The 26,699-nt window shown below is 39.3% G+C and overlaps 1 protein-coding gene across 1 annotated transcript in view; it reads right to left on the minus strand.

Annotated features, from left to right (window-relative positions):
- Window positions 1-26,699, minus strand: part of LOC136871743 (endoplasmic reticulum transmembrane helix translocase) — a 211,353-nt gene that overhangs the window by 58,561 nt on the left and 126,093 nt on the right. The window contains exon 11 of the mRNA XM_067145292.2: window positions 20,614-20,789. Within this exon, the coding sequence (XP_067001393.2) occupies window positions 20,614-20,789 (176 nt within the window). The remainder of the gene's footprint in view (window positions 1-20,613; window positions 20,790-26,699) is intronic.

Here is a 26,699-nt window from a genome sequence, read left to right on the forward strand (position 1 = left end):
GCGATATACTTCGCACAATGCACACTGTAAGGAACTAGAGATATGTACTGTTGGTAAACAATGCTGTCTATGTTGTCTATATTTCTGTGTGACACTGGGATTGTTGAACAGCAGTTTATTTTCATCAGTATTCAGTATTCATTATGCAGCAGAACTAGCATTGCGTTAATGACAAGAGTTTGAAAGCGTTTTGTAGACAGTGTTTTAGATGATTATGGTAATAATGACATTTTGAAACATAAATCTGAGTTCGAGGGTAGTGATAACAACAGCGAAAAGTTACTCGAGGGCAAAGAGCATTGAAGAAAGTGCTACGCCAGCGTCAAATGGTAATGTTGAACGTGTTGCTCAAGGTTTAAATTGAAGTGGGAATTCATCTTTATTTATATCACGATCTTACATGATCAAAGTAAACTTCCCCGGAACCACCTAATATCAAGTGAATAAGCGTTACTCACATAGACAGCATACAAACAGCACAAATTCACTTATCCCGGATGTACACAGACTGAACTACATAACGAACGTGTTAAAATGTGTTTTAGATGTTTTAGGAATATATATAATTGTTTAATTTGTTACTTAAGGCTGATGATGGCACATATATGCCGTAACTATTACCATTTGACATGTGATTGGTGCACAATAAAATGTCATTTTATTGAACAGGTGGACCTTGAATGAATTTTAATTAATTTACTGTAAAGTAGCTATGTCCGGCATGTATATATTTGCGTAAAGATCACGTGGAACTCGAGGAGTGATATGAAATGTTTGTTTATGCCTACGTTACTCATTCAATGGAAGGAATTTTAGTTCATTTCAATTTTTTCAAAACGATCCTTCCTAAAATTAGGGTGCGGGGATTATTCGGTGGCGGGGGCTATTCATGTAAATACGGTATTATTTTCAAATGTAGCACAAACTGTTCACATGTGAACAAAATCAAATTGCAATATGAACTTCTAGCGCTTGAGTGGGAATTTAGCATGGGTGATTTTGTTCTTTTTAGGAGATCTCTCTTTTCTCCTTCAAGCTCGCAATCTACTAAATGTATTCTCATGATCTACCAGTAGACTGTGATTGACATGTCAGCTGGTGAGATAAGCAATATAGTAATTTATTACTAATTCAACATGCCATTTACTATGTTCTGAATCAGGAATTGGGGTTCCACAAAATTTGTATTCATTTTTGCAGTGAATACTCATTTAACGTTTTCCATTGATGCAACTTTCTAAGAATACACAATATGTGCTACAGAAATATCCGTGGAATGAAGAGGTGAAGGAAGGTGCTGGGTAGAATGGGTCTATCTACGATATCAAAAATTAAATGAAAACTTCAAAACAAAGGTTATATTTCTCTTTAAATCACAAACTTAACTTTTCACTTAGTGAAATAACAATGACAAATTTGGGGATTAAAATAGAGAACCCCAGAATAGTGAATTTAACAATTTTGGGCTTCAAGTCCTTAGTTTACACATTTACAATTTCAAAAGTGGTATTATTTCGACAAAGATAGAAATGTCACCAAATTCAAGAACACTTTGCTCCAAAAGTTAAAATCTCTAGCCTCCCAGAGGCACTCCTCACTATGACAGAAAACTTAGAATAGAGCTTAAATTCTCTCCAACAGTAACCACATTTTAATACCCCGCTGAAGGCAACATTACACCGAATTTTACGATCTATGGCCTCTCTACGCACAATTTACAATTTCTTTTACACAGGGGTATCTATTACCCAACCTTCTGGGCCTTTGTGGAAAAAGACCAGGTTAAATTAATGGCCCTAACACAAACTGAATGGAGGCGTACACTTGCGCTCCTAGATAATAAAGTATAAAATCCTAACTGGGCTCTCAGCCTGTTGATACAGGGGCTAATCCCAAGCTACTGAGGCGACTCGAAAGAAGGTTAAGTTAGGACATTACAGGAAAGAAAAACAGTTACGAAATTGTAGTCACCTCAAACCAAATTGAAGGGGAACTTGAGAGGGTAACGCACTCTCTATCCCCGATTTACAGTTAAGACTATATGAAATTTTACATTAGCTGAAAGAAAATTTACATTTTAGAAAAGGTTGGTTACATAGTTAGAAATTTGAACCTTCCCCTCGTATAAGTCTGCGGAGGTAGCTACAGAGAAATAAGACTGATGGTCATTACCTTCGCTGGTGGTCTGCCTGGAGAAGAATTAGGCCCCCCCCCGGCCTCCAGCCTTAACACACACACTTTCAGAAATGTGGCAATCAAGAGACAAGGAAACTTGAAAGGCTGCAACTTATATACCTGAAGGGAAGGTTCGAGAGGATTCTGGACTAATCCGGACACACCCTCTCAATTTTTATTGGACAATTCAAAACGTGACAAGAAGCCTGTGATAGGCTGAAAAATAATTACAGAAATTTCTAATTGGCCAGATTCAAAACTGGCGGAATGAAAAAGAAGTGTTGCCAACCCAAAAATAAATTAACATTGTTTCAGTTATGAAACCCTAGAAACACAAAACTTCTTTGAATTACAAGTTCTTCCACCTTGCACCAGAGTGCATGACCAGAGATTTTTTGTAATGACATCTATGGAGAAATGTCCAAACTTCTTGATATACACCAAAGCAAAACAAAATAAATTCAATCAGTTTAGGAAATATAGAAATGACAAACTTCTCAATTATTCAGTAGTGACATCTGATTGATGTCCCAACTTCATGAAGTAGCAGTTTCACGTATTGTTGGATAGATAGAGTTGATTAAGGCGCTTCTTTTGAATGAGCAGAGTTGAGGTGTGCCTCGTGGTACAATATGTATCACAAAAATGGGCAAATTTTTATTATTCACTGAAATCTTGATTGGAACTTAATGTTCAAAGTATTACAATTAAAATATTTACAGTTGTTTACAGTGATGCTTTCATGGCCCAGATTAATAGATATAGCAAACTGCTCCCTATAGTTCGCCAGTCCCACATGGCCAAAACCCAAAGATATCATGTCTTCCTGTTATTACTGTTTATACACTGTAACCAATCAACCCCATGGCGCAACAGCACTGAAGGGCCTTGGCCTACCAAGTAACCGCTGCTCAGCCCGAAGGCTTGCAGATTATGAGGTGTCGTGTAGTCAGCACGATGAATCCTCTCAGCCGTTATTCTTGGCTTACTTGACCAGGGCCGCGATCACACCGTCAGATAGCTTCTCAATTGTAATCACGTAGGCTGAGTAGACCTCGAAACAGCCCTCAGATCCAGGTAAAAATCCTTGGCCTGGCTGGGAATTGAACCCAGGGCCTCCGGGTAAGAGGTACGCACGCTACCCGTACACCGCAGGGCCGGCTATACACTGTAACACTGACATTATTTAGGATATATCATGAGATATTTATTCAATACATAATTGTGGAGGAGAGAAGAATGAATGGGAAATCACCACCATCATCATCATCATCATCATTGACCAACTCCAGTTTCCCAGGTGTGGTATACAAGCCCCTTCCATGTTGTTCTGTCCATGAACCATTCTTCGTTCACAATCTGCTCCCAATCCTGACCTCTCTCCTCTACATCCTTCTTCACTAAGTCTATTTTTCTCTAGGTCTGCCCACTGGTCTCTTTCCTCTGATTTCTCTTTCACACTCCTTTCTTGCAGACCTGTTGGCACTCATTCTTTTCACATGACCAAACCACTTCAGTCTTGCCTTTTGGATCTTCTGGAGTAAGAAGTCTTCTAGTCCTACGTCTTCTCTGACTTTTTCATTCCTGATTTTATCCTTCCTTTGTCCTTTCTTGTTAATGTAGCGGTTTCCAGGCTGTATGAGGATAGGGGTGTAGTATGATTTATACAGTGTCATCTTGGTTTTGAGTGGTACTTGTTTATCCCATAGTAGCTGTCTTACTTGGAGGTAAAAATGTACTGCTTTGCTGATTCGACTGTTTACTTCATATTTAGCCAAGTTATCCTTGGACATTATACTACCCAAGTACTTAAATTCTGTGACACTGTCCAGCTTGGTGCCATTTAGCATGATTTCTGGCTGATTGTCACCCTTCTGTACCTTCAACACCACCATTTTAGCCATGTTGATGTTTAATCCATATCTCTCAAACTCGTGACTCCACCCCTGCAGTCTCTCTTCTACATCTTTCTCTGAGTTACCCCAAATGCAAATGCTTTAAGTCTTGTTGCCCCTTTTCTTTTAGTGCCTTTAATATGGTATCCATTACATTGATAAATAATAGGGGCGACAAAACACTACCTTGTTGTACTCCCCTTTTTGTCTCAAACCAGTCTGACAGTCCATAACGGACTTCTACACAGCTTCTGGTTTTCTCGTAAAGCACCTTAACTTTTGAAATTAGACTGTCTCAAACTTCGAGCTTTCTCAGGCACTCCCAAATAAGCTCCCTTGGCATGCTGTCATAGGCCTTTTCGATGTCAAGGAACAGTAGATATAAAGGATTCTCTTTTTCCCAATGTTTTTCTATCAACATCCTGACAGCAAATATAAGATCTGTTGTTGATCTTCCAGGCCTAAACCCATATTGTTCCTCTTCTAAAAGTGATTCTACAATTTCTCGTACTCTACTCTTTCTTTCTGGAATTTTTAGTGCATGAGAGAGTAGTGATGCCACGGTAGTTCGTACAATTCCGTCTGCTGCCTTTCTTGAATATAGGTACAATTATACCTTTCTTCCAGTCTTCTGGGATGGTATTTTTCTGCCATACTACATTTAGGAGTCTATATAGCCATTGGATTGCTGGCGTTCCTCCTGCTCTTAACATGTCCACACTTAACTCATCTATTCCTGCAGCTTTCCCTCTCTTCATACTTTCAAGGCTCTTCTCTATATCCAGCCATGTGATTGGTGGCTCCATACTTTTACTGGGCTCTTCACTTTTTCCAGATACTTCTCTGTTTTGAATTACATTTGATGCCTCTCCATTCAGGAGCTTGTCAAAGAAGGTCTTGAATTCTCTCCTGATTCCATCGTCCTCTCGTACTACTGATCCACTGCCCTGCTCTATTGCCTTGATGTCTTCTAGGTTATTTCGCTTGTTTTTAATTACTCTGTAAAGAAGTTTGTTTCCTCTGCTGTCCTCTTCCAACTTTTCCACAAACTCATTCCATTTTTTCTTTTTCTCTTCTCTTACTATCCTCTTAGCTGAAAGTTTTTTTGCCCTGTAGAGTTCCTGTAGTTTAGTTATGTCTTGGCCACCTGGATCTTGTGCATGTCTTTGCTTTTCTTTGTCTAGCATCTTTTTTGCCCAATTTCTCTCTTTTATAGCCAATCTGACTGTCATTCCACCAAGGTGTCTTTTTCTTTCATGGTCGATCCTGTTACTCCACATAGGTCTTTAGCTTCACCCACCAAAGTATCCTTAAACATTTTCCATTCTTCTTCTACTGTATTCATTTCCCCTTTTGGTAAGTGTCTCTGTATCCTTATTTTATATTCTTCCTTCAGCTTGGCTTCTTCTAATTTCCAAGTCTTCACTTTACGTTTTCTTTTCTTCGGGGTTGTGTTAGCCACATGATTTAGGTCTGCAATCAATAATCTATGATCACTGTCCATACTCTCACTGGGGATAACTCTGACATCAGTTACATATTTCCCTCCTCTTTTGTTAGTGATGATATAGTCGATGAGAGACTTATGTTTTTCATTCCAGCTATATCTTGTTATCTTGTGGCTGTCTTGTTTTTGGAAGAAGGTACTTTTGATGATCAATCCATTTCATCTGCACAAATCAAGCAGTTGTTCGCCTTCTGCATTTCTGTTCCCAAACCCATGTGGTCCAATGATTTCCTAATAACCAAGTCTGTCTGTCTGTCTGTCTGTCTGTCCCAACTTGTGCATTTAAGTCCCCAATGATGATGACATTTTCTTCATCAATTATATATTAGTAAATGGAAAAAATTAAAGTTACATATTCTATTATGGATCTGGTGCCCCCACCTTCCCATGTGTAGTGGTTAATAGCCTTAAGAAGGGATTCCACTGAGGTAACATTTGGGAAACATGGAGCATGCGACAGTGAAGCATGCTGCAGTCGACTTTCAATTGAAGAAACACGGTACGACATGTAGTGTGCGGCATGAGACATGTTGTCTCTCTGGTGCCGCATGCCTCAAAAATATGCTTGTCGACCAGTGTCGCCCGGGATCTGACAGTGTGTGGATTGGTGCTACAATTTCTGTGCGACATGATGAAGTGTGCTATTGAAAACACTGCAAATTTAATTGGGGATTATCACAATGCTCTGGAATTGCGAAATGTAACATTGAGTGATTATAAAAACAGTAGCAAAGAAAGCATACATTAAAATGGCCCCCAGTAAAATATGATGGCAGCGTCCAAGAACTGAAGAAAATTTTAAAAATGTTTTCAGCTTTCCACCGAGAACATAAAAGAATTCAGAAAATGAAAACTGGTGGTGCTTCTCCATTGAGAGGAAACCTGTGGTTCGCGTATAATCTACTTACCTTTCTTCTTGACATCGATACTCCAAAAGTCAGGTGACAATGAGGAACGTGAGGTGAATTGATTTTAAGCCACTGTTTTCCTCTAATCAATGAAATAAGTTAACTGCTTATGAACTTTTGTAAATAAGATTGTGCTTTATTCAATGCCTGCTAGGCTGAGTGGCTCAGACGGTTGAGGCGCTGGTATTCTGACCCCAACTTGGCAGGTTCGATCCTGGCTCAGTCCGGTGGTATTTGAAGGTGCTCAAATACGTCAGCTTTGTTTCAGTGGCACGTAAAAGAATTCCTGCACCTCGGCGTCTCCGAAAACCGTAAAAGTAGATAGTGGGACGTAAATCCATTATTATTATTGTACCGGGAGGTACACCTCAATGCTGCGCCTTTAAAACTAGCGCTTAACTGAACTCCTCTATTGGTGAAACAGTGAAACTGAAACTACTCCAAGTTAGAAATTTACTCAGAAGATGTCACCACAGAAATAAGATGTATTTTTGTTATTGTGAAGTTTCCTGAACTGACTGAATTTCTACTAGTTTTGTTTGCTATTAATCAAGAAGTTTGGATATTCTTTCACAGATGACACTACTAAAAACTATGATCGTGCAGCCTGGTGCGAGGTATAAGAACTTATAATTCAAAGAAGTTTTGTATTCATAATTTTTTTTTTTTTACTGATTGGTTCATTTATTTTTGGGTTGGCAATATTTCCTTTTTATTTCCATCAGTTTTGAATCTAGCCAATCCCTAATTTCTGAAATTAATTTTCTACCAATCTCTGGCTTCTTGTTCGATCCTGAAGTGTAACTTTGAATTGGACCAATTAAATTGAGAGGGTGTGGCTGGTTTATTCCTGAATGATCTCGAACCTTCCCTGAGGGTTTATAAACTGCGGCTTTTCACGTCTCTTGGCCAATGATCGTCATCTTCTGAGTGTGTGGGTGTCAAAGCAGGAGGCGGGCGGCCGCTTTCATCGGTCAGCGGTACAGCTACTAGGTAATGGCCACATAACATCTTTCTTTCTTGCTACCTCCGCAGTTTAACCCGAGGGAAGGATCCAAATCATTAACTATGTAACCTACTTTTTTAAAAACGCAACTTCCTGCCGGCTAATGTAAAAATTTCATAAAATCTTTTACTGTAAATTGGGGATAGAGAGTGATGTACCCTCTCGAGCTACCCTTCATCTTGGTTTGAGGTGACTACATTTTGCAACTGCTTTTTTCTTCCTTTCCGTAATGCATTAATTTATCTTTATACGAGTCACCTCCATAGTTTGGGAATAGCCCCTGTTTCATCGGCCTAGTGCCCCTTAGGTTTTAAGTGTCCATATCTAGGAGTGCAAGTATTCACCTCCATTCATTTTGTGTTCGGGCCATTAATTTACCTGTTATTATCCCACGAAGGCCCAGTAGGTTGGGTATTTAATACCCCTGTAAAAATAAGTTCCATTTGTAAATAGTGCCTTGAGAGGCCTGTAATTGTAAGATGAGGTTGCCTCGAGTAGGCTTGGAAAACTGAGAGCCTGTTCGCTCTTTTTCAAGGTTTTGTAAGATTTATGAATGCCTCTTGAAGGCTAGATGTTTTAATATTGGGAGCAAGTGCTCTTTGAATTGGGGGATTTCTGCCCTTGTATAACTTTGCACTTTTGTAAATTTGAGCTAGTAGCTCAGGAAATGTAAAGCTACGGGCTTAAAACCCAAAGTGTTGAGATTCTGAATCTTGGATTTTTCCCCATCTTGTTTAGTGATTGCTACTTGTACCTATAATATTGTCATGAAAAAATTGTTATGTTTGAAGTTCTAAAAATGTAACCTTCAGTTTAGTTTTAAATTCAATTCTTCACATTGTAGTTAGACCCATTCACCCCAGCACCTTCTTTCACCTCTGCGTTCCACGGGTATCCCCGTAACAGTTATTAATAATAATATTATTATTATTATTCAATGCCTGTTTTTCTCGTTATTAGTACTGGCAAAAGGCTGCACTAGAAATAAATAAGAGATAACTATTAAAACAGAATTTAATGACATAGTACTAACTACTACAACAATAATAAACTTGGCAGGTTCGATTCTAACTCAGTCCGGTGGTATTTGAAGGTGCTCAAGTAGACCTACGTCAGCCTCATGTTGGTAGATTTACTGGCACATAAAAAACCGACTGCTGCACTAAATTCCTGCACCTCGGCGACTCAGAAAACCGTAAAAACAGTAATGGGACGTAAAGCCAATAACATTGTACAATAATAATAATAATAATAATAATAATAATAATAATAATAATAATAATAATAATAATAATAATAATTGTTACTGAGTTATCTGTGGTAGTTAGAGGTGAAAGAAGGTGCGGGCGGGAATAGGTCTCAACTACAAAATTAAAGTTAATTTAAAACTTTAACAAAGGTTATATTTTCAAAAATAACAATGATGACATAGAATTTGTAAACTTAACAAGTCATCAACAGGCCAAAGTTAGATACAAAGAAATCACAAGATTTAGGGGGTAATTACAAGATCTGGGCTTCGAGCCCCACTAATAATTTCTGAGCTCTCAGCTCACAATAACAAGATACCAAAGGGCAGAACACCCTTAATTACATGGAGCATTAGCTCCCAATTTTACATCTCAAGCCTCTCTAAGGCACTATTACCACAACACTATAAAGAGCTGTCCCGCTCTCGATTTTACAAGCCAATAAAGGCTACCACAAACTTCATTTCTATGTGCCCTTAAGGCACACAAGGAAACAGGGGTAATTAATACTCAACCTACGGGACCTTCGCATGAAAAAAACAAACAGGTTAAGAAAAATGGCCCAAAATATACAAAAATGAATGGAGGCGATAACTTGCACTCCTACACCAAGTTTTTGTCTAAAAACCTATGTGGCGCTAGGCCGATGATACAGGGGCTAATCCCAATCTATGGAGGTGACTAGTCGGCAAAATAAGTTTAAGACTTCAAGAAGGAAGAGAAAAACGGTTACGAAAACATAGACACCTCAAATTCAAAATGAAGGGGAGTTCGAGAGGGTGAAGCACTCTCTATCACCGCTTTACAGATTTGTAATTTGTAGATAGACAGAAAAGAATTTACATTTTGAAAAGGGTAGGTTACATACTAAAGGTTTTGAACACTCCCCGAGAGTTAAACTGCTGAGCTAGCAAGAAATGAAGATGTTAACAGGCCATTTCCTTGTAGATGAACTGCTGCTTGGAGAAAGAGGCGCTTCCCGCCCCCTGCTACATATCCACACACTAAGAAAGATGTTACAGAAGTGACACCGAGACAAGACAATCAGCAGTTTTTATACCCTCGTGGAGAATTCAAGACCTTTCAAGAATGAGTAGACACACCCCCTCAATTTTATTGGGTCGCTAAAAGTTACACATCAACATCGAGAAGGAAAGACACTATTGGTCAGAAATTAATTACAAAAATTAGTTATTGGTTAAATTCAAAACAGGCGGAAAGAAGGATAACTGTTGCCAACCCCCCAAACCACAGAACAAAATTTAGTAAAAACAAAACTTATGAATGCTAAATTTCTTCAAGAGAGTTCATTCCTTTACACCAGAGTGAGTTATCAAAGTTTTGGTAGAGACATCTGTTAGAGAATGTCCAAACTTCTTGATACGGAGCAAACAAACACAAATCAGAATAGACACAGTTCAGAACACTTCAAAATTACCAAATTTACAGTAGTGACATCCTCTGAAAAACCGTTGAGTTAATTCAGTTTGTTAAAGTTCAGGTTTTCTCCTGTAGAGGAGTTTCCACTGGCGCAATATTTGAATTAGCGGCGTGGAGGTGTACCACCCGGTACAATAATAATAATAATAATAATAATAATAATAATAATAATAATAATATATTCTACATATCAGTACCTCATGGCATTTCCATGCCTATGGATTTCTCGTAAATACGTCGTTTAATAGCATAACAACAAATTGTTCTCTTTTCTACACTGTTAACACACAACAATTAATCTGCTTTTTATTTGGATATCCATCGCCGCTACTCTAATTACGCAAAGTCTTCCAACACTTTCATCACAGTCTTTTTCTTCCTCACTACGTCTAGTTATTGCTGACCCTGTGGTGTACGGGTAGCATGCCTGCCTCTTACCTGGAGGCCCTGGGTTCGATTCTTGGCCAGGTCAGGGATTTTTACCTGAACCTGAGAGCTGGTTCGAGGTCCACTCAGCCTACATGATTAGAATTGAGGAGCTATCTGACGGTGAGGTAGCGGCCACTGTCTAGAAAGCCAAGAATAACGACCGAGAAGATTCACCGTGCTGACTGCATGACACTTCGTAATCTGCAGGCCTTTGGGCTGAGCAGCGGTCGCGTGGTTGGCCAAGGCCCTTCAAGGGCTGTACTGCCATGGTTTCTTTTTTTGTCTATTTATTTCCATAGTAGCCACGAGTTATCTTTCATTCTCCTAGTATAACTGTATTAGAAATGTGAACTATAAGGGGGTAAAATAATCAGAATAGGGTTAGGATATTCTGCTTAAAACTAATACATTTAAATTTTTTTTTTAAACCATTAAATACCAGTGAACAAGAAGTTTCTAAATCTTCCCGTACCTCTAGGCATACCGATTCTGCCATGGTACACGACCTTCATTTGACAAGGTACTCCATAAACTCATCACTAATGGCTTTCAGCTCTTGAAAATTTCGGCGTAGTTTGTTTGCCAAGGGGTCGATGTCTTACCAGCTTGGATCACTCTGCACCATGCACATTTCTGGGATGATTCGTGAGATGCTATGTTGAGAAACTCGAAACAAGTACCAATACATCAAGGAAGTATAGCTGTCACCAGCCGGTCAAAGTCGAGTGAGGAACTGTTGTCTTGGTTGCTTTGAAGGAATAACGTTTGTAGTTGGCGACAAGTCTCCACAAGTGACGCATGCTACACCCGGCAACACATGTAGCATACCACATCTTTTCTGCCCCACTGACAACAAGCCGCAAGCTAAAAAAGAGCAACATTTGTTGCTAGCCGCATGTTCCATGTCGCTTAAATGTTGCCTCAGTGGAATCCCGCCTTTATGCTTAACACGTTGAGTGCCAGTCCAAAATTCATAGGATTGCTGTCTAGTGCCATTTTCTGAACAGTCCAGGTGAGGATCGCTAAAGCGAAACCAGTACTGGAACTTAATTAAATTACTGCACATTTGGACGTCTAGTACCGTGAGCTAATAAGATCAAGTTACTCCCTGGTAATGAAATGGCGTATGGCTTTTAGTGCCGGGAGTGTCCGAGGACATGTTCGGCTCGTCAGGTGCAAGTCTTCTGATTTGACTCCCGTGGGCGACTTGCGCATTGTGATGAGGATGAAAATGATGACAACACATACACCCAGTCCCCATGCCAACGAAATTAACCAATGATGGTTAAAATTCCCGACCCTGCCGGGAATCGAACCCGGGACCCCTGTGACCAATAGCCAGCACGCTAAACATTTAGCCATGGAGCCGGACACTCCCTGGTGCCAAAAGGTTCACAGGCTTAATCAAGCAAATGATCGCTGAAATGAGGATAAATTTATGATATATTAGGTTAACTTATTATGTATATTAGGGAAAATATAGCAACCCCATATGGGGTCGTATAGGTCATTACGAATTGTACACGTACACGCGCCCCCAAATGGGGTCGCTCTTATACAGTACTTACTGTCCCAACGCTCGGTCATTTTTACCTTTTCCTTCACAGATTATGATTTTCTTGATTATTAGAGATGTGATAGCTTGTTCATACTGGAGCCGTAAAAAAGTACGATCCCCGATTTTAGGTCAGGAAATTTTTGTAAATGACGATCTTCCAATTTTGCTAGGGGCTTTACGTCGCGCCGACACAGATAGGTCTTATGATGACGATGGGATAGGAAAGGCTTGGGAGTTGGAAGGAAACTGCCGTGGCCTTAATTAAGGTACAGCCCCAGCATTTGCCTGGTGTGAAAATGGGAAACCACGGAAAACCATTTTCAGGGCTGCCGATAGTGGGATTCGAACCTACTATCTCCCGGATGCAAGCTCCCAGCCGCGCGCCTCTACGCGCACGGCCAACTCGCCCGGTGATCTTCCAATTTTAGGTTAGGAAATTTTCATATGAAATGTTATATAAAGTTGTGAAAATCATGTAAATTTGGTAAATTAGGATGTAGGAGAATAATATTATTATAAGAAGAATTTGTAGTTAGGGAATACTGAATATGTATATACCGTAATTATGATTATATAACTTTTAATGTTAAGAGAACCTAACAGTGATGATTGTGCAACATGGGAAACCAGTGACTATATCATTGAGGACGGTCATAAGTTTTGCAACAGCTGGCTTGGAAACCCGGAGTACAGTGGGGAATTGTATGCTGAAGATTGTAATTCATCAATGTGGATGAACGTGCAAGATCGCTATTTGCTCTGTATAGGGTTCACAACCACTAACTGTATACTGCGTCTACATCATTGTCCGACTTGTTCAATATATCGTCCAGACTATCTGCACTAAGTCTTTTACTGCTCAATTTACTCATAGGGACCTAAAGGAAAAGGAAACTCACAGCATTGCACACTTACATAAACAATCCGTGCGCGGACGGACAATGAATTTGTCACCCTACAAAGCACTCTTGATGCACCCATATGAGGTCGCGCCAAAACAGGAATTGATGAATGGAAGGTGGATTATGCATGTACTTAAATAGATGGCCAACAGATGGCAGGAAGAAACTATATAAACTTTGAAACACATATTTACTGCGCACCCAAATGGGTTCGCACAGTTATGGATTTCGAATGAACGTACGGCCCCATATGGGGACGTGAAGTTAAAAAATTTGACTACTTTCCCGTACCCAAATGAGGTTGCTTGGCACTCAACGTGTTAAAAGAAGTATTGGTAGCTGCTAATTCTGTACTAGCATAGAAGTCCAGTAAAAACTTCTCATTTCTATTACCGTATATCTCCAAATCCAAGAAAACCTTGAATACAAAACAACCCCCACTTTTTCCTTCAAAAAATAAATAAAATAAATATGTAAATCAAGCTTAAAAACTGCTTTGTGAAATCATATGAATGTCTTTCTTGCACAATATGCATTTTTAGACTATTTGTGTCTTCATGCCAATGCCGAAGATTGGCTTTAGTTGTGCCTATTTTCTTGCGGCTGCACAATTATTGTTTATTTCCATGAGTTTAATAACCATTAAATTAAAATTGGCATCATAATATCAAAGAGAAACTATTGAAAATTAGCTACAATACCTGTTCCACGTCTCTACATTGCGAGGATCTATCAGGAAAATATTCCTGTTGTCTGTAAAACTGTTACTTTTACTAAGTGCCAGGTACTAGACGCACGTCTCGCTTGCCAGCTTCGGTCCACTTCAGCGGCTAGCCATGTAAAATGAAGGTCGAGTTTATTGCGCCATGGTATGGCCATTCAGCCCTTGTGTTTTTCACGCACATACCTCACTATTTCATCGGACGGTGGACGGTTGCAGGCGTGTTGTAAGTGTGTTCCTGATAATAAGCGTGTTTCTTGTGGTCCAAGTGCTTTTATCGCGGTTACGTGTGAATGAAATTGAACCGACTAGCGTATACTTTGATGTTAAGTGCGGTGTAACTTGTTGGGAAGATATACTCTCCAATAATAAGCTGCAAATAAGTGCCCACGTGTTGTGTGTTAACGGCAAGCAGCAGAGAATGGCGTCCAGTCAGCGTGTAAAGCACAAGCCTTCGGCCAGTGACACATCCATCCTGACGCTGAGTGTTCTACTACTAGCAGTTGCCGGCGATGTCCAGCTGAACCCAGGACTGGAGGTAAATACCAGCCTTAGCATCTACTACCAGAATGTCTGTAGTCTTAAGAAATCACTCGTGGACTTTAACGTCGCTCTGAGTGACATGCATTACGACTGCGTGTGTTTAGCGGAGTCCTGGCTCGGCTCTTCAATCGACAATAGTGAAATACTGAATGACAATTATGTTATTTTCCGCCAAGATAGGCAAAATATCATTACTAGTAAGAAAAAGGGAGGTGGGGTTTTAATAGCAGTGAACTCTGCGTACGGTCCAGTGCAACGACCTGACTTAACGGGAAACTGGGAATGTGTTGTTGTGAAAGCCACCCCATCCCCTGGCCGAGCGTTATACATAGTCTGCTGTTACCTGCCCCCGGACGAGGTGAAAGTACGGCTCGCAGACTTCCGAGAAACCCTGGCTCGAATCAATCGCGTAGCAAAACAAAATGACACTATTATTGTATGCGGAGATTTCAATATAAGCCAATTAGCCTGGGCGTCAGACGATTCGGGTGCCCATGTCAACGAGGAAGCCTGCTTTCTTTTAGAGATCACTAACGAATTTAACCTTCGCCAAGTTTGCGGTTTTCCAACACGAGGAAATAACTTCCTGGACCTTGCTTTCGTGTCTGAAAAAGTCACTAATAATACCCTGTGTGAAGCAACAGAACAGTTAGTACAATCAGATCATTCTGCGCTTGAGCTCAGACTTCATATTTCCCGTGTTCCTCGTTTACCACAGACTACAAAATCATTATTCGTTTGGACAAGAGCAGACTTTCCCCATCTACGAAATATCTTATCCCGTTGTCCGTGGAACTTGCTCGAATCCTGCCCATCTCTTGATGCTGCAGTTGACTTGTTTTATGACTTACTGCACAGCGCTCTTCAGGACGCCGTACCTTCCCGCATCATGAAGACCAGGCGTCTTCCCTCTTGGTATGATTCCGAACTTACAGACAAAATGCGGGCAAAGGAAAGAGCAAGGAAACGAGCTGCAAAGTCTTCACTTCCTTCAGATTACATCGAATTCGCGGCGCTAAGAAAGGAATACAAACAAATGCAGCGGAGAAAGTACAGGGATTATGTCGGGTCTGTTGAGGAAGATATTATCAGACACCCACAAAGATTTTGGAAATTTATTAATTGCAAAACAAAATCTAGGCGGCTACCATCTATGATGATTAATGAAGACAAGGAAATTAGCTCATTGAAAGAAATTCTGGATAATTTTGCTGACACTTTCAAAACATTCCATCCACCCAGTGTTCCTTGTAATTCTCACACCGAACAATTAGGCGAAATTAATTTATCATCAGTAGTAACTTCGGCATCGGAAGTCTGCAACATCTTGAAGTCGATGGATACGAAGAAGTCTTGTGGTCCAGATCAAATTCCAGGAATCGTGTTACGTGAGTGTGCTGAGGAGCTGGCAACCCCACTAGCTACGATAATCAACTGGTCTCTTCGTACAGGCAATTTCCCGTTGGAATGGAAGAAAAGCTATGTTATTCCAGTGTTTAAGAAAGGTGACAGATCTTTATTTGTCAATTACAGACCAGTAGTAGTTCTTTCACTCATATCCAAAGTAGCGGAAAGAGTCGTATACAAAGCCGTGTACAGTGCAGTCAGTGGTTTAATTAATATTAACCAGCATGGGTTTGTCCAGAAACGCTCAACTACCACCAATCTTGCTGTGTACTCCCACTTCATATCTAGCGCTCTGGACAATTGCAAGCAGGTTGATGCCATGTACACGGACTTTTCTAAGGCTTTCGACTCAGTGCAGCATAATGCTCTTCTGACTAAGTTGTCAGCATATGGGATTCATGGAAGCTTGCTTGAATGGTTTAAATGTTATCTTAACGAAAGAAGGTATTCAGTAAAATACGAGGGTATCATTTCTCGCCCTTATCAGCCTATGTCTGGTGTCCCACAAGGTTCACTACTGGGACCTGTATGTTTCCTTCTATTTATTAATGATCTGCCATCACAAATCCATTCGAGCAACTACCTGCTCTATGCTGATGACCTTAAAATCTACAGGGTAATTGAAAAGATGAGTGATTGCGAATTGTTACAGTCTGATATAAATAATATTAGTGACTGGTGCAAAAACTGGCATTTAACCCTAAATATTTCAAAGTGCAGTGCGATATCCTTCACGAGAAAAATGCAAGTTAATGTATTCAATTATAATGTAGGGAATCAAGAAGTGAAGCGTGTTAATAAAATTAACGATCTTGGTATTATTTTTAGTAATCAAAATGGACTGTCTTTCAATGAGCATGTGTTAAATATCGTTAACAAGGCATTTAAAACGTTAGGCTTCCTCAAAAGAAATTGCAAGAGTTTTAAATCTGTTGTCCTATTGAAAACCCTGTATTTTTCACTTATACGATCTAGTCTAGAGTACTGCTCTGAAGTGTGGATCCCCTCACAGCAATACTTAGTTAATGCCTTAGAGCGAGTACAGATCAGATTCTCAAAATGGATTAGTAAAAAGTGTTTGGGTATCAAGCTGTCATCGACAGAGTATGATTTGTTTTGTACAAATATGTGTATTGAGTCGCTTAGGACTAGGCGCAGGTATGTCAACGCACGTCTCATACACAAATGTATCGGTAATTTCCTTGACTGTCCCAATTTACTCCAGTTGCTACCAATTCATGTTCCTTCCCGCAATACCCGACAGGCTGTCACCTTTCACTTACCCAGGTGCAGAACGGAATCACACAGGAACTCTTGGTTTATGCAGGCCCTAAGATCCCTGAACGAAATTAGCGGGATAGTCAGCTAGTGAAATTCGCAGATATCTTATGGACACTTCATAGACAGAGTGTTCCTTGTATCTTGTTCTGCCCATTTAGTAACTGAAAGTTATACTTCCTTCCTTCGGTCATTTCAAAACATGTCTCTTATCCTTCGTAATGTGTTTTGTAAATATGTATATATTATATATTGCTTATTTATAATTAGTGGTAGAAGTTCTGTTAATATTGTTATTATTTGAATGTATTATATCATCTGTAATTGGAGAATCAATAACTTTGTTGATGATAAATAAACAAATCAAATCAAATCAAATAAAGAATCCTTGGTGCAGGCCATTTAATGCATTTCTGTACATAATGCATTTTTAAGCTTTCTCTTCACGCTAACATGGAACATTGGCTTTAGTTATACTGCATTTTCTTCCGGCTGCACAATTATTCTTAATTTCCGTAGGTTTAATAACCATTACCTTAAAATTGGCAACACAATATCAACGAGAACCCGTTAAAATTTTTCTGCCAATACCTGTTTCATGTGTGTCTACAATATGACGATCCATCACAAAAATATTCCTGCTGCCTGTAAGACTGTTAATTTTACGAAGTGTCAGGTACAGTAGACGCCTTATAACTCTGCCACTGAGTAGCCACGGCCTTTCTAAGAATTCAAAGGCTTGCATGTTTTGATGCCATTCTGCGAATTTGAGAAACGTTTTTGTAGAGGCTAATACAGGGACTTTGTTAAAAAACATATCCAGGGGATTGTTGCTCACCTGGCAGCCCGTGCTGCGAGTCTGTCTCCGGCCAAGTAGAATGTCATTCTCTCTTCACTATTTCCCAAGAACTAGTGATGTTACACAGAAGCACCGTACAACCGGTTGCCGCGGCTAGCGATGTAGCCTATAGGCCTAATAAAGATGCGGACGTTGAAGGTAGAGTTTTATTCTTTACTATTAAGTCGATCCTTGATTTTTCAAATGAGATTCTGAGAAAAAAAAGTCTTCTTGGATTTGGAGAAATACGGCATCTTTCATATCTTCCCCACATTTACGTATCACTTTCTCATATACTTCAGTTATATTTCCAACTCACATTACAATCGCCCATTAGCATTATTCTATCCTTGCTGTTGACCCTGACAACAATGCCACTCAGTGGTTCACAAAACCTGTCAACTTCATCCTTATCTGCACCAAGACGATTCTCATCCTAATTCCTCCAACTGCTAAATCTACCACAACTATAATTACTTTCTGATATTTTTTGTGCATAATAATCACAATTTTCCAACACATTTTCAACTTGTGCAATAATTGGTGAATGTATGTAAAAAAAATTGTTTCTAATGACTGATGATTGCAAGAAACACGGTGCTGATGGAGCATGGGGAATACCACAATAAGGTACCAGCTACAAAACTTGCATTCCAATAAAATTAAAAAATCTATGTAGATTTAAGAAGATGGTATATATCATGCCATGCCATCTATTGATAGTAGAGAGCAGGTTAGAACAATTTTAACAATGTCACAACCTTCTCTCAAGTAAGCAACCTTGAAATGACATACTCAGAGTCAACTCAAGTCCTAAGCAATCTCTTTAATGTTGTATATGTTATATAAAAGCCGCCTGAGTTATCCGCCTGATTCAGGACAAGAACAATGATGGAGAAGGGGAAAGAGGGGAAGTTCTAACCCGCGGAAGGATATTTTACTCAGTTCTTCACTTGACTACCGGTAAAACATCAAAGGGACCGCTTAGGACTTGGGTTAATAAACTTAACCACTGATGAAGGGAATGGTTGAGATTTCCCGAAACATGTATGGTTTAATAAATAATGTTTCTTTCATTTAATGAGTGTATTGATCAAGGCGGATTTAAATAAACTATTATAAATAGTTATATTGTACATTAGGACTTGGGTTGACGCCGACTACAGAGCTCTGCGATATGCATGTGCAATAAAATAAAGTGAGCTTTACACCGATCGATAGCTTAGGTCCACAGCTTTAATGTGATATATAATACTTTGCCCATCAGTTGAGACCAAACAAATACGAGAAGCAACAGCCATAATGTTGTAACCGGCTCAGAGTCATGTGTAGGTAAATGGACCTGAGGCCTGTTCGACGAACGATCTTTGCAACTTTTTACTTGGCACTTTGCACTTTTCAGTTCAGATTTTGTTCCACCATCACTTTTCAGATTTAGCTTTCAAAGTGAAAAGTAAAACGTTAGGAATCTTTTCACTTTTCAAGCCTGTTACGTTCCTCCATTGGTACAGAAATGCAAAGTGCAAAGAAATGAAGTGAAAATTTCATAAATCTTGCAAAGACGATTCCCTTTTCATCTGTTAATTAACAAGTATGTACACTAGTTTCTCGGCGTAGAATTTGGTTTAGTGATATAAACATGTTATGACGAGAGCTTTTGTTAGCATGAAGCGAGGACAATGATGAAGAATTCAACACGAGAACGTACAAAGACAGGATTATTTTTCATAACCTCACATCTACGGAATTTCGCGAGTGATTTCATATTACCCCAACACAGGCAGACTATATTCTTGAAATGATCGGTCATTTATTGAAACATGAAACAAAAAAGAAGACAATTCTTTTCTGAAAAAGAACAAATTCTTATATGCTCACATTGGTTAGTAAATGGTGCCCAGCTGCACGGTGTAGCAGCAAGGCATGGGACATCAAAATCAATTATTTGCAGAACTGTTACCAAAGTTGTAGATGTAAATGTAATATTTCCTAACAGTACATTGGCCTAATAATCCACATAATATAGCGACGAGATTTCTAATGAAGGGTGAATTTCCTTCTGTATGTGGATGTGTTGATGGTACTCTCGTTAAATATTAGGGGCCGATGACCTTCGATGTTAGGCCCCTTTAAACAACAAGCATCATCATCATCATCATCATCATCGTTAAATATTGATGTGTCTCATCATTTGAGAGGTTATTTTTAAAGTTGCTAAAAAGGATGTCACGTTTCTCCTTGACAATTTCCAGCACAGCCAGCTTCTTGTAATAACCTTTCTTTCCCATGACACAAACTTTAATGGTACCACAATGATACAGTCAAGTTCGCCGTGAAAATAAAGCATTAAAATCAGAGTATTAGGCCTACCGGTATACAGTTTGCTCATGGAATGAACTCGATCGGATCTCTCATTCGCAAAGACTTTTCACTTTACGAAGAAATTGAAAAGTACAACCTAGATCATGGTGGAACAGAAAGACTTTGCACTTTGCAAGAATTGAAAAGTGCAAAGTTGCAAAGTTCGTTCGTGGAACAGGCCCCTGCTTTACCAGCATGGCTGAGAGCTGGCAGTTGTGGCCATTGGGTTGAAACAATCACCACCACCATCCTCTGGTGCTTGTCTTTCTTTTTACTTGATATCTAAAATCCTTTAAAAAAAAAAAAACCCTAAAACATGAACCCTATTTCAATACACACTATACACAAAGATGCAATATGCACAAGCAAATAAACAAGCAACAAACAATACTCACCATACTCTTAAGAGTTTCTGGCGCTCCCTTCACTGTTGCAATGTAAGTTGTATCAGTACTTCCAGGTAGTGTGTAACCTGCTATGACTGACATTCGCTTCAGGGCTGATGAGAAGTGATGGCGATGAAATATTTTCATACCAGGAGCTTTCCCCTTTTTTGGTATCACAGCATCACCTATGAAAAGTAATTACCCCAACAGTAAATCATGTCAACATTTTCAAGAACATTGTGTAAATCATGTCAACATATTCAAGAACATCATTATAGCTGCCTCAGTGGAAGTGTGTCCAAGATATGATCCTAAGTTAGCGGGTTTGATTCTGGCCGCAGTAGTTCATTATTGAAAAACGGTGAAAAATCTAGGCACTTCACATCAGTGATGGTATGTTGAAGATCTCTGGTGGTGCACACAATGGCAGCCAAAAGAATTAGATTAACTCAACTACTGTATCCCTCCAGCAGAATTCCACTTTCACTGTTGGACAGCAGCACAATCAGAATGACCAAATTGGTAAGCAGATCACTTAGACGGCACATCTTCAGATCTGCAACTCTCTAGCCGAGGCTTATAATGATGATCACCTTTATGCTATGAAAAGCGGTTATGATATCTTCTTCTTCCACTTACAGGGTCATTAGCACTGGAATACAAGATTATGAGAAAGAAAATATGAACATTCTCAAATGTCACCAGCCTCAGTCAACAATGAAGATGAGGACTCAATTATGAAAGTATACTGACAAACCCTATAGAAGTAAGTCCATTCCAAACCTACTCTTACCCAATTAAAAAAAAAAAAGGTTACAGGTAGCATTGCCTTCTTGGTTAAGTATGTAATAATTCTATTACAAAAGTTCGTGCCAAAACTTTTTTCCCCAGTAGAAATCTGTCACCAAAGTTAGGCTGTTGTTCCATAACTTGTCTTATCCATAATGCTAGTCATTCCAAAATCGCCTTGTACAAACACCAAGAGAAAAGGACAATTTTAGTACACGACTTCATGCTACAATTTAACCGCAGTTAATGTTGGTTTTTCTTGAACTGTGTTAGCCTTTCGTGTAGTTTTGTACTCTGAAAACAATGTATTAACCATAGCACTGGCAATGTTAATTCCTGTGGTGGCAGCCATATTTGACAACTTTTACTTGTCTAAATAAAATACAAAATACCCACAAGATATGAAATCTATGAAGTTTTATACATCTACGTAAAGCTACTACATTGAGGACTGTCATGGTGACACGAAATTCCATAAATGTTTTGACTAGAAAATGTACAGAATGTTCAAAAAGTGTAATTCCTAAATTCAAAATAATAATAAAACTTTTGATCGTATATACACAAAACTGGTACAGGTCGCAAACAGAGATATACAGATTGTCAATAATGTATCTAATGCACTAGCAAATGTTTTATCGCTCTGACAAAGGGGCAATCCCTACTCGTCACCACCGATTTCGCTCAAATTTATAGAACATGCAGGGATTGGCTAGAAATTAAAGTACTCGAAGTGGGAACTCCAGATGGCCAAGCATAATATAGAAAATAAAATAAAAATAAAAATGTTGACGCAGCTCTCGCACGGCATAAGCCACTTACGTTAGCGTGCACGCCGAGCAGTTGTTGGCGTAGCGGTAAGAGCTCGGACTGGTAATTCGATGGTCGTGGGTTCAACTCCGTGTGTGGAGACTGGTATTTTCTGTCAACTTTTATACTATTCATTTTCCAATTAAGCAAAGAAGTGTATAATTCATTTTACTTATTAATAAACAAAAGGATGATTGTTATTTAAAGGGGCCTAACATCGAGGTCATCGGCCCCTATTGCTACAAAATGAGACGAAATGGAATGACAAATTAAATGTCTAAACTTCTCCACTGACCAGAATTCAAAGCGTGAGAACGAAGAATGAATGGATGGACATGAATTTAAAACAATCAGTGGATGCCACCCGCAATGCTTTACATTCACAGAAACTGACGTAAAACAATAGGATTACTGACCAATGGACTGCTGCTACAGCATAAGACTGAAACGATGATGCTTGCAGTCTAAAGGGGGTCCAAAATCCAAGTTATCGACCCCTCATAACGGTACTGATCGCTAGGATAGTAGAACCATGGTATTTGTCATGTTGCGGTACTAATCAAAAGTAGCAGAGACTCGCCGTATTCCACACATTATGGTACTACTCACCGGTTATGAAATTTCGACATATAATACAGACTTTTTTTTCTCACTTTGCGGTGCCATTTACAGGCAACGCAAACCTATGGTGTTCACATAAGAGTACTAACCACAGGGACCTTCCACTATCCCGTGGTGTTCCTCATAGTCGGTACTAATCATAGGCAGGGCAGTACCATGGTAGCTATCATCCCATGGTCCTGCTCATATGGTGGTACTAATCACAGGTACTGCAAAAGCCGACCGCACAGTGCTCCTGTGTGCTACTAATAAAAAACCTATTTGGTACCTAATATAGTGGTACTGCGCGCAAGTAAAAGCGACCCATGATGTTCTCCGCATGGTGGTACTATTACAGACTATCCACTTCATTACCATATCGATATTGTAATTCAATCAATAAATGAAAAACAGGTTCCACCTAATCGATACTTTCTCTTTTTTATTTAGTCTTGAGCTATTTATAAAAACATTAATAATCACAGAACATGTTTCGATTGCTTAGCAATCATCATCAGCTGTTTACATGTAGCTTAGGTAAAAATAGCATAAAATCAATCTCTTAATTTACATTAAAACATTAAAAACAAGTGTTAGTAGAAAGTGTATAGGTGGGAGAGGGGGGCAGAGTACTTTCACTTTCCGATATTTGATGGAAAAAAATAACTGATAAACATTCCAAATCTGACTCAATCTGCTGGTTCATTTTCAGTAACTCAAAGTCAAATGCATCACTTTCATCTTCCAACAAATTTTGCACTACTTCATTACTAATTTTCTTTAATGAAATGAAGATGCCATATTCAGACACACACTGTACTAAAAATGTATATAATAAATCAAATAACACATACAGAAGTAAGTAACTCGCACCAAACGGAAAACTACGAAATAAAATGAAATTGAATAGCAAAGCACAGTCTGTGCATGTTTGTTTATAAACAAAAATGGAGCTCAAGCAGATTGTCTGAAAACTGCACTCATTTATTCCTTTGAAACTGCACCTAAAGAGGTTGTAAATATGAATGAAATTGAATTCATGGCTGTTGTTATTATCGAGAACGACAAGAAGTAGACTGTCATGACATTTGTTGAAGAAATGAGGAAATTACGAGAAGAAATAGAAACGTGTCGAATATTCAACAGTGCCACTGCAGCAGGAACCAAAGTGTCGAATATTCAACAGTTGCCAGTTCTAGGGCTAAGATGACTGAAACTCCTGTTGCAGAAGGTAAAGGGAGAAAAAAAGGGTGACCGAGTTTCCTGGAGAAAAACTAAGGAGAAAAGCAAGAGGTAGATGATGAATGTTACATCCTAATATTTTAGTTGTGATTTGCCACCTTTAAAATATCTTCTTCTCAATGTGCCATCTAGCACAGGGGTTCCCAACCTGGGGGGCGCGCCCCCCTAGGGGGGCGTGGGGCTTTTTCAGGGGGGCGTGATGTGATTTCAAAATTCATTTTTTTAACTCGAAAGCTACAATTTTGTGTAATAAACATTTTTCGAATCTCTCCAAGTGATTGTCGCGCCAAGTCAATCGTTCAAAAGCACTGGTAATTGCCTACTGTAGACACAAACCTGTGCGGAGCCGCGAGGTTGGAGGTGAAATAGGGAATTTGCTGTGTTATGAGGAGCAAAATGAAGCCTGAAAGCAGGTGCGGGAACAAGACCAATTAACGCGCGTTTAATTGCACACTTTGTGGACCTACTTGCGTGAAAGTAAACTATGACCAGACGCGATATGTTTCTAGTCATCAACGATGTAGTAGTTGCTTTCATTTTCCAGTATTATTGTTACATACTGTACAAGGGTTTTCTCATAAACAAAATATAATACACGAAGGAGGTACTTGTATAAATGTCGGTATTATATCAAATTGATCTTTGGCGAGAACAACAGGAGATAAGGTAACAATAGTAGGTTAAATTATAATAAATATATTTAATATAAGATGTTAAGACTTTCATGGCTAGCGTGAAATTCTATGTAGGCCTACTGGTATTTTGGGCTACAACTAATTAATGTTTAACCACAGCAATTAATGAAACAGTGACATTTTATCACCAAAGATCTTAACTGGCATTAAGTTACTACAGTCAGGAGTCGACATTAACTCTGAAGAACAAAGAATATTGGAGTTTCAGAAGCAACAAATGAAGTGGAAGTTCCTCCTTCCCTCTCACTCTGCGGCATATAGACTCATTTTGTGGGTAGCTCGTCCTTGAATGTTCTGTTCCCACCCCCACATATTCTTATTCTTCCCTTGCAGTCAAATTGGCGAGAGCTACATAGTACAACTGTCCCATCAGAGATGGCGCAGTAATGGCCATGACAACACATCGCCTATAGACCATCAGTGGCCAAGCCCTTCGACTGTTGATTCTGTGCCTCATATACTTTCGCAATGGACGTGTCTGTCAAGTTTATTGTGGGTGTTGTGTATGCTTCGCTGTAACAGTGCGACTGTGTGAATTGTGTTAGTTAATATAGCGACTTAAAAAAATTGAAAACGATGTCCAAGGAGAGACTGTACAATGATTAAATATGATTAAATAAATAAATGATTAAATATGGCTTCACAGTCGTTGAACGGAACGGAATACAACAGCCTCAATGCGTAATCTGCTACTGCGTTCTGCGTAACGATGCGATGAGGCCTGTGCGTTTGGAGAGACATTTAAACACGAAGCATTCAGGCTTAAAAGACAAACTCACATAATTGTTTGCAACTAAGCTCAACTCACTAAAACGTATGAAATTAGATTCATCGGGTACTTTTAACCAAGAAAATGAGAAAGCAGTGGAAGCATCATATGAACTAGATATTCTGATTGCCAAAGACAAAAAATCATATACATTTGGGGAAACATTAATAAAGCCATGTATGTTATTAGCCGTAAATACAGTGGAACCTCGATTATCCGTTCCCGGAAAGTACGTTTTCCCGGAATATGCGTTCAAATTACGTGGTCCCGAGAGCATCGTAATTAAATCACGTTGTAAAAGTCCCGCATTATCCGTTCCTCGAAGAAACGATTTCCCGGATCAACCGTCCAGAAATTCCAGTCCCATCAACGCTAAATCCTCGATCAATCTTTTTTTAATAAACTGTATCTCACGAAAGGACGGCTATGGCATATTTATGGATCTTGGCGTTCGGCGATGAACTTGCATAAGGGACCATCTTAGCATTGCATTCGGGTGGTATTGTTTAGAGAATCTCGGAAAATCATAGGGCAGAGAGTGGCCACAGCAATTGCTAGAAGACACGGCGCATTTCTACAGCTCTGCGTGAAGACGGAACGAGTTTCGTCAAATGTTCGCATTTATAAAACGTCCATATTATGTCCAGGGTTAGATGTTTTCTTATTTACATTTTTTCGATCGTACTGCCGAAAGGGTTTTCGGCACTTTGCTCAGGGCACTGCAGACGTAAGTGAGCTTTCAGGCAGGAATCGAAACTGCTCCTTAACACAAATTCAGTATTTTTTATATTATCGTACATGATTATGTTAGCGAGACGAAAACAGATGTTGCACCTTACTTTAAAAAAAAAAGAAAGCCATGGGAGGTCTTGGGATTGCCTATTACTGTTACTAATGTAAGACTGGGAATTTTACGTTTTCGTGTTAAAATACCAAAAACCGCAGTCGTTTTACTTGCGCACGTTACATTTTAAATGATTGGTATCATTTCAAACTCGTACTGACATGTGCAGCGAGCGCACTTTCCAGATGACCTCAAGGTCACGAATAACCGTAATTTCTGAAGTTTTAATATTTCTTTTATCTTTCCAATTTGATTGGATTTTGTGACGCGCAGAATTGAATATAATGTATTCGAGAACTTTTAAGAATCGATACTTACATTCGAAACCATGTTTTCGAGTTCAACA

The sequence above is a fragment of the Anabrus simplex genome, chromosome 4 (assembly GCF_040414725.1).
Source record: "Anabrus simplex isolate iqAnaSimp1 chromosome 4, ASM4041472v1, whole genome shotgun sequence".
NCBI classification, from domain to species: domain Eukaryota; kingdom Metazoa; phylum Arthropoda; class Insecta; order Orthoptera; family Tettigoniidae; genus Anabrus; species Anabrus simplex.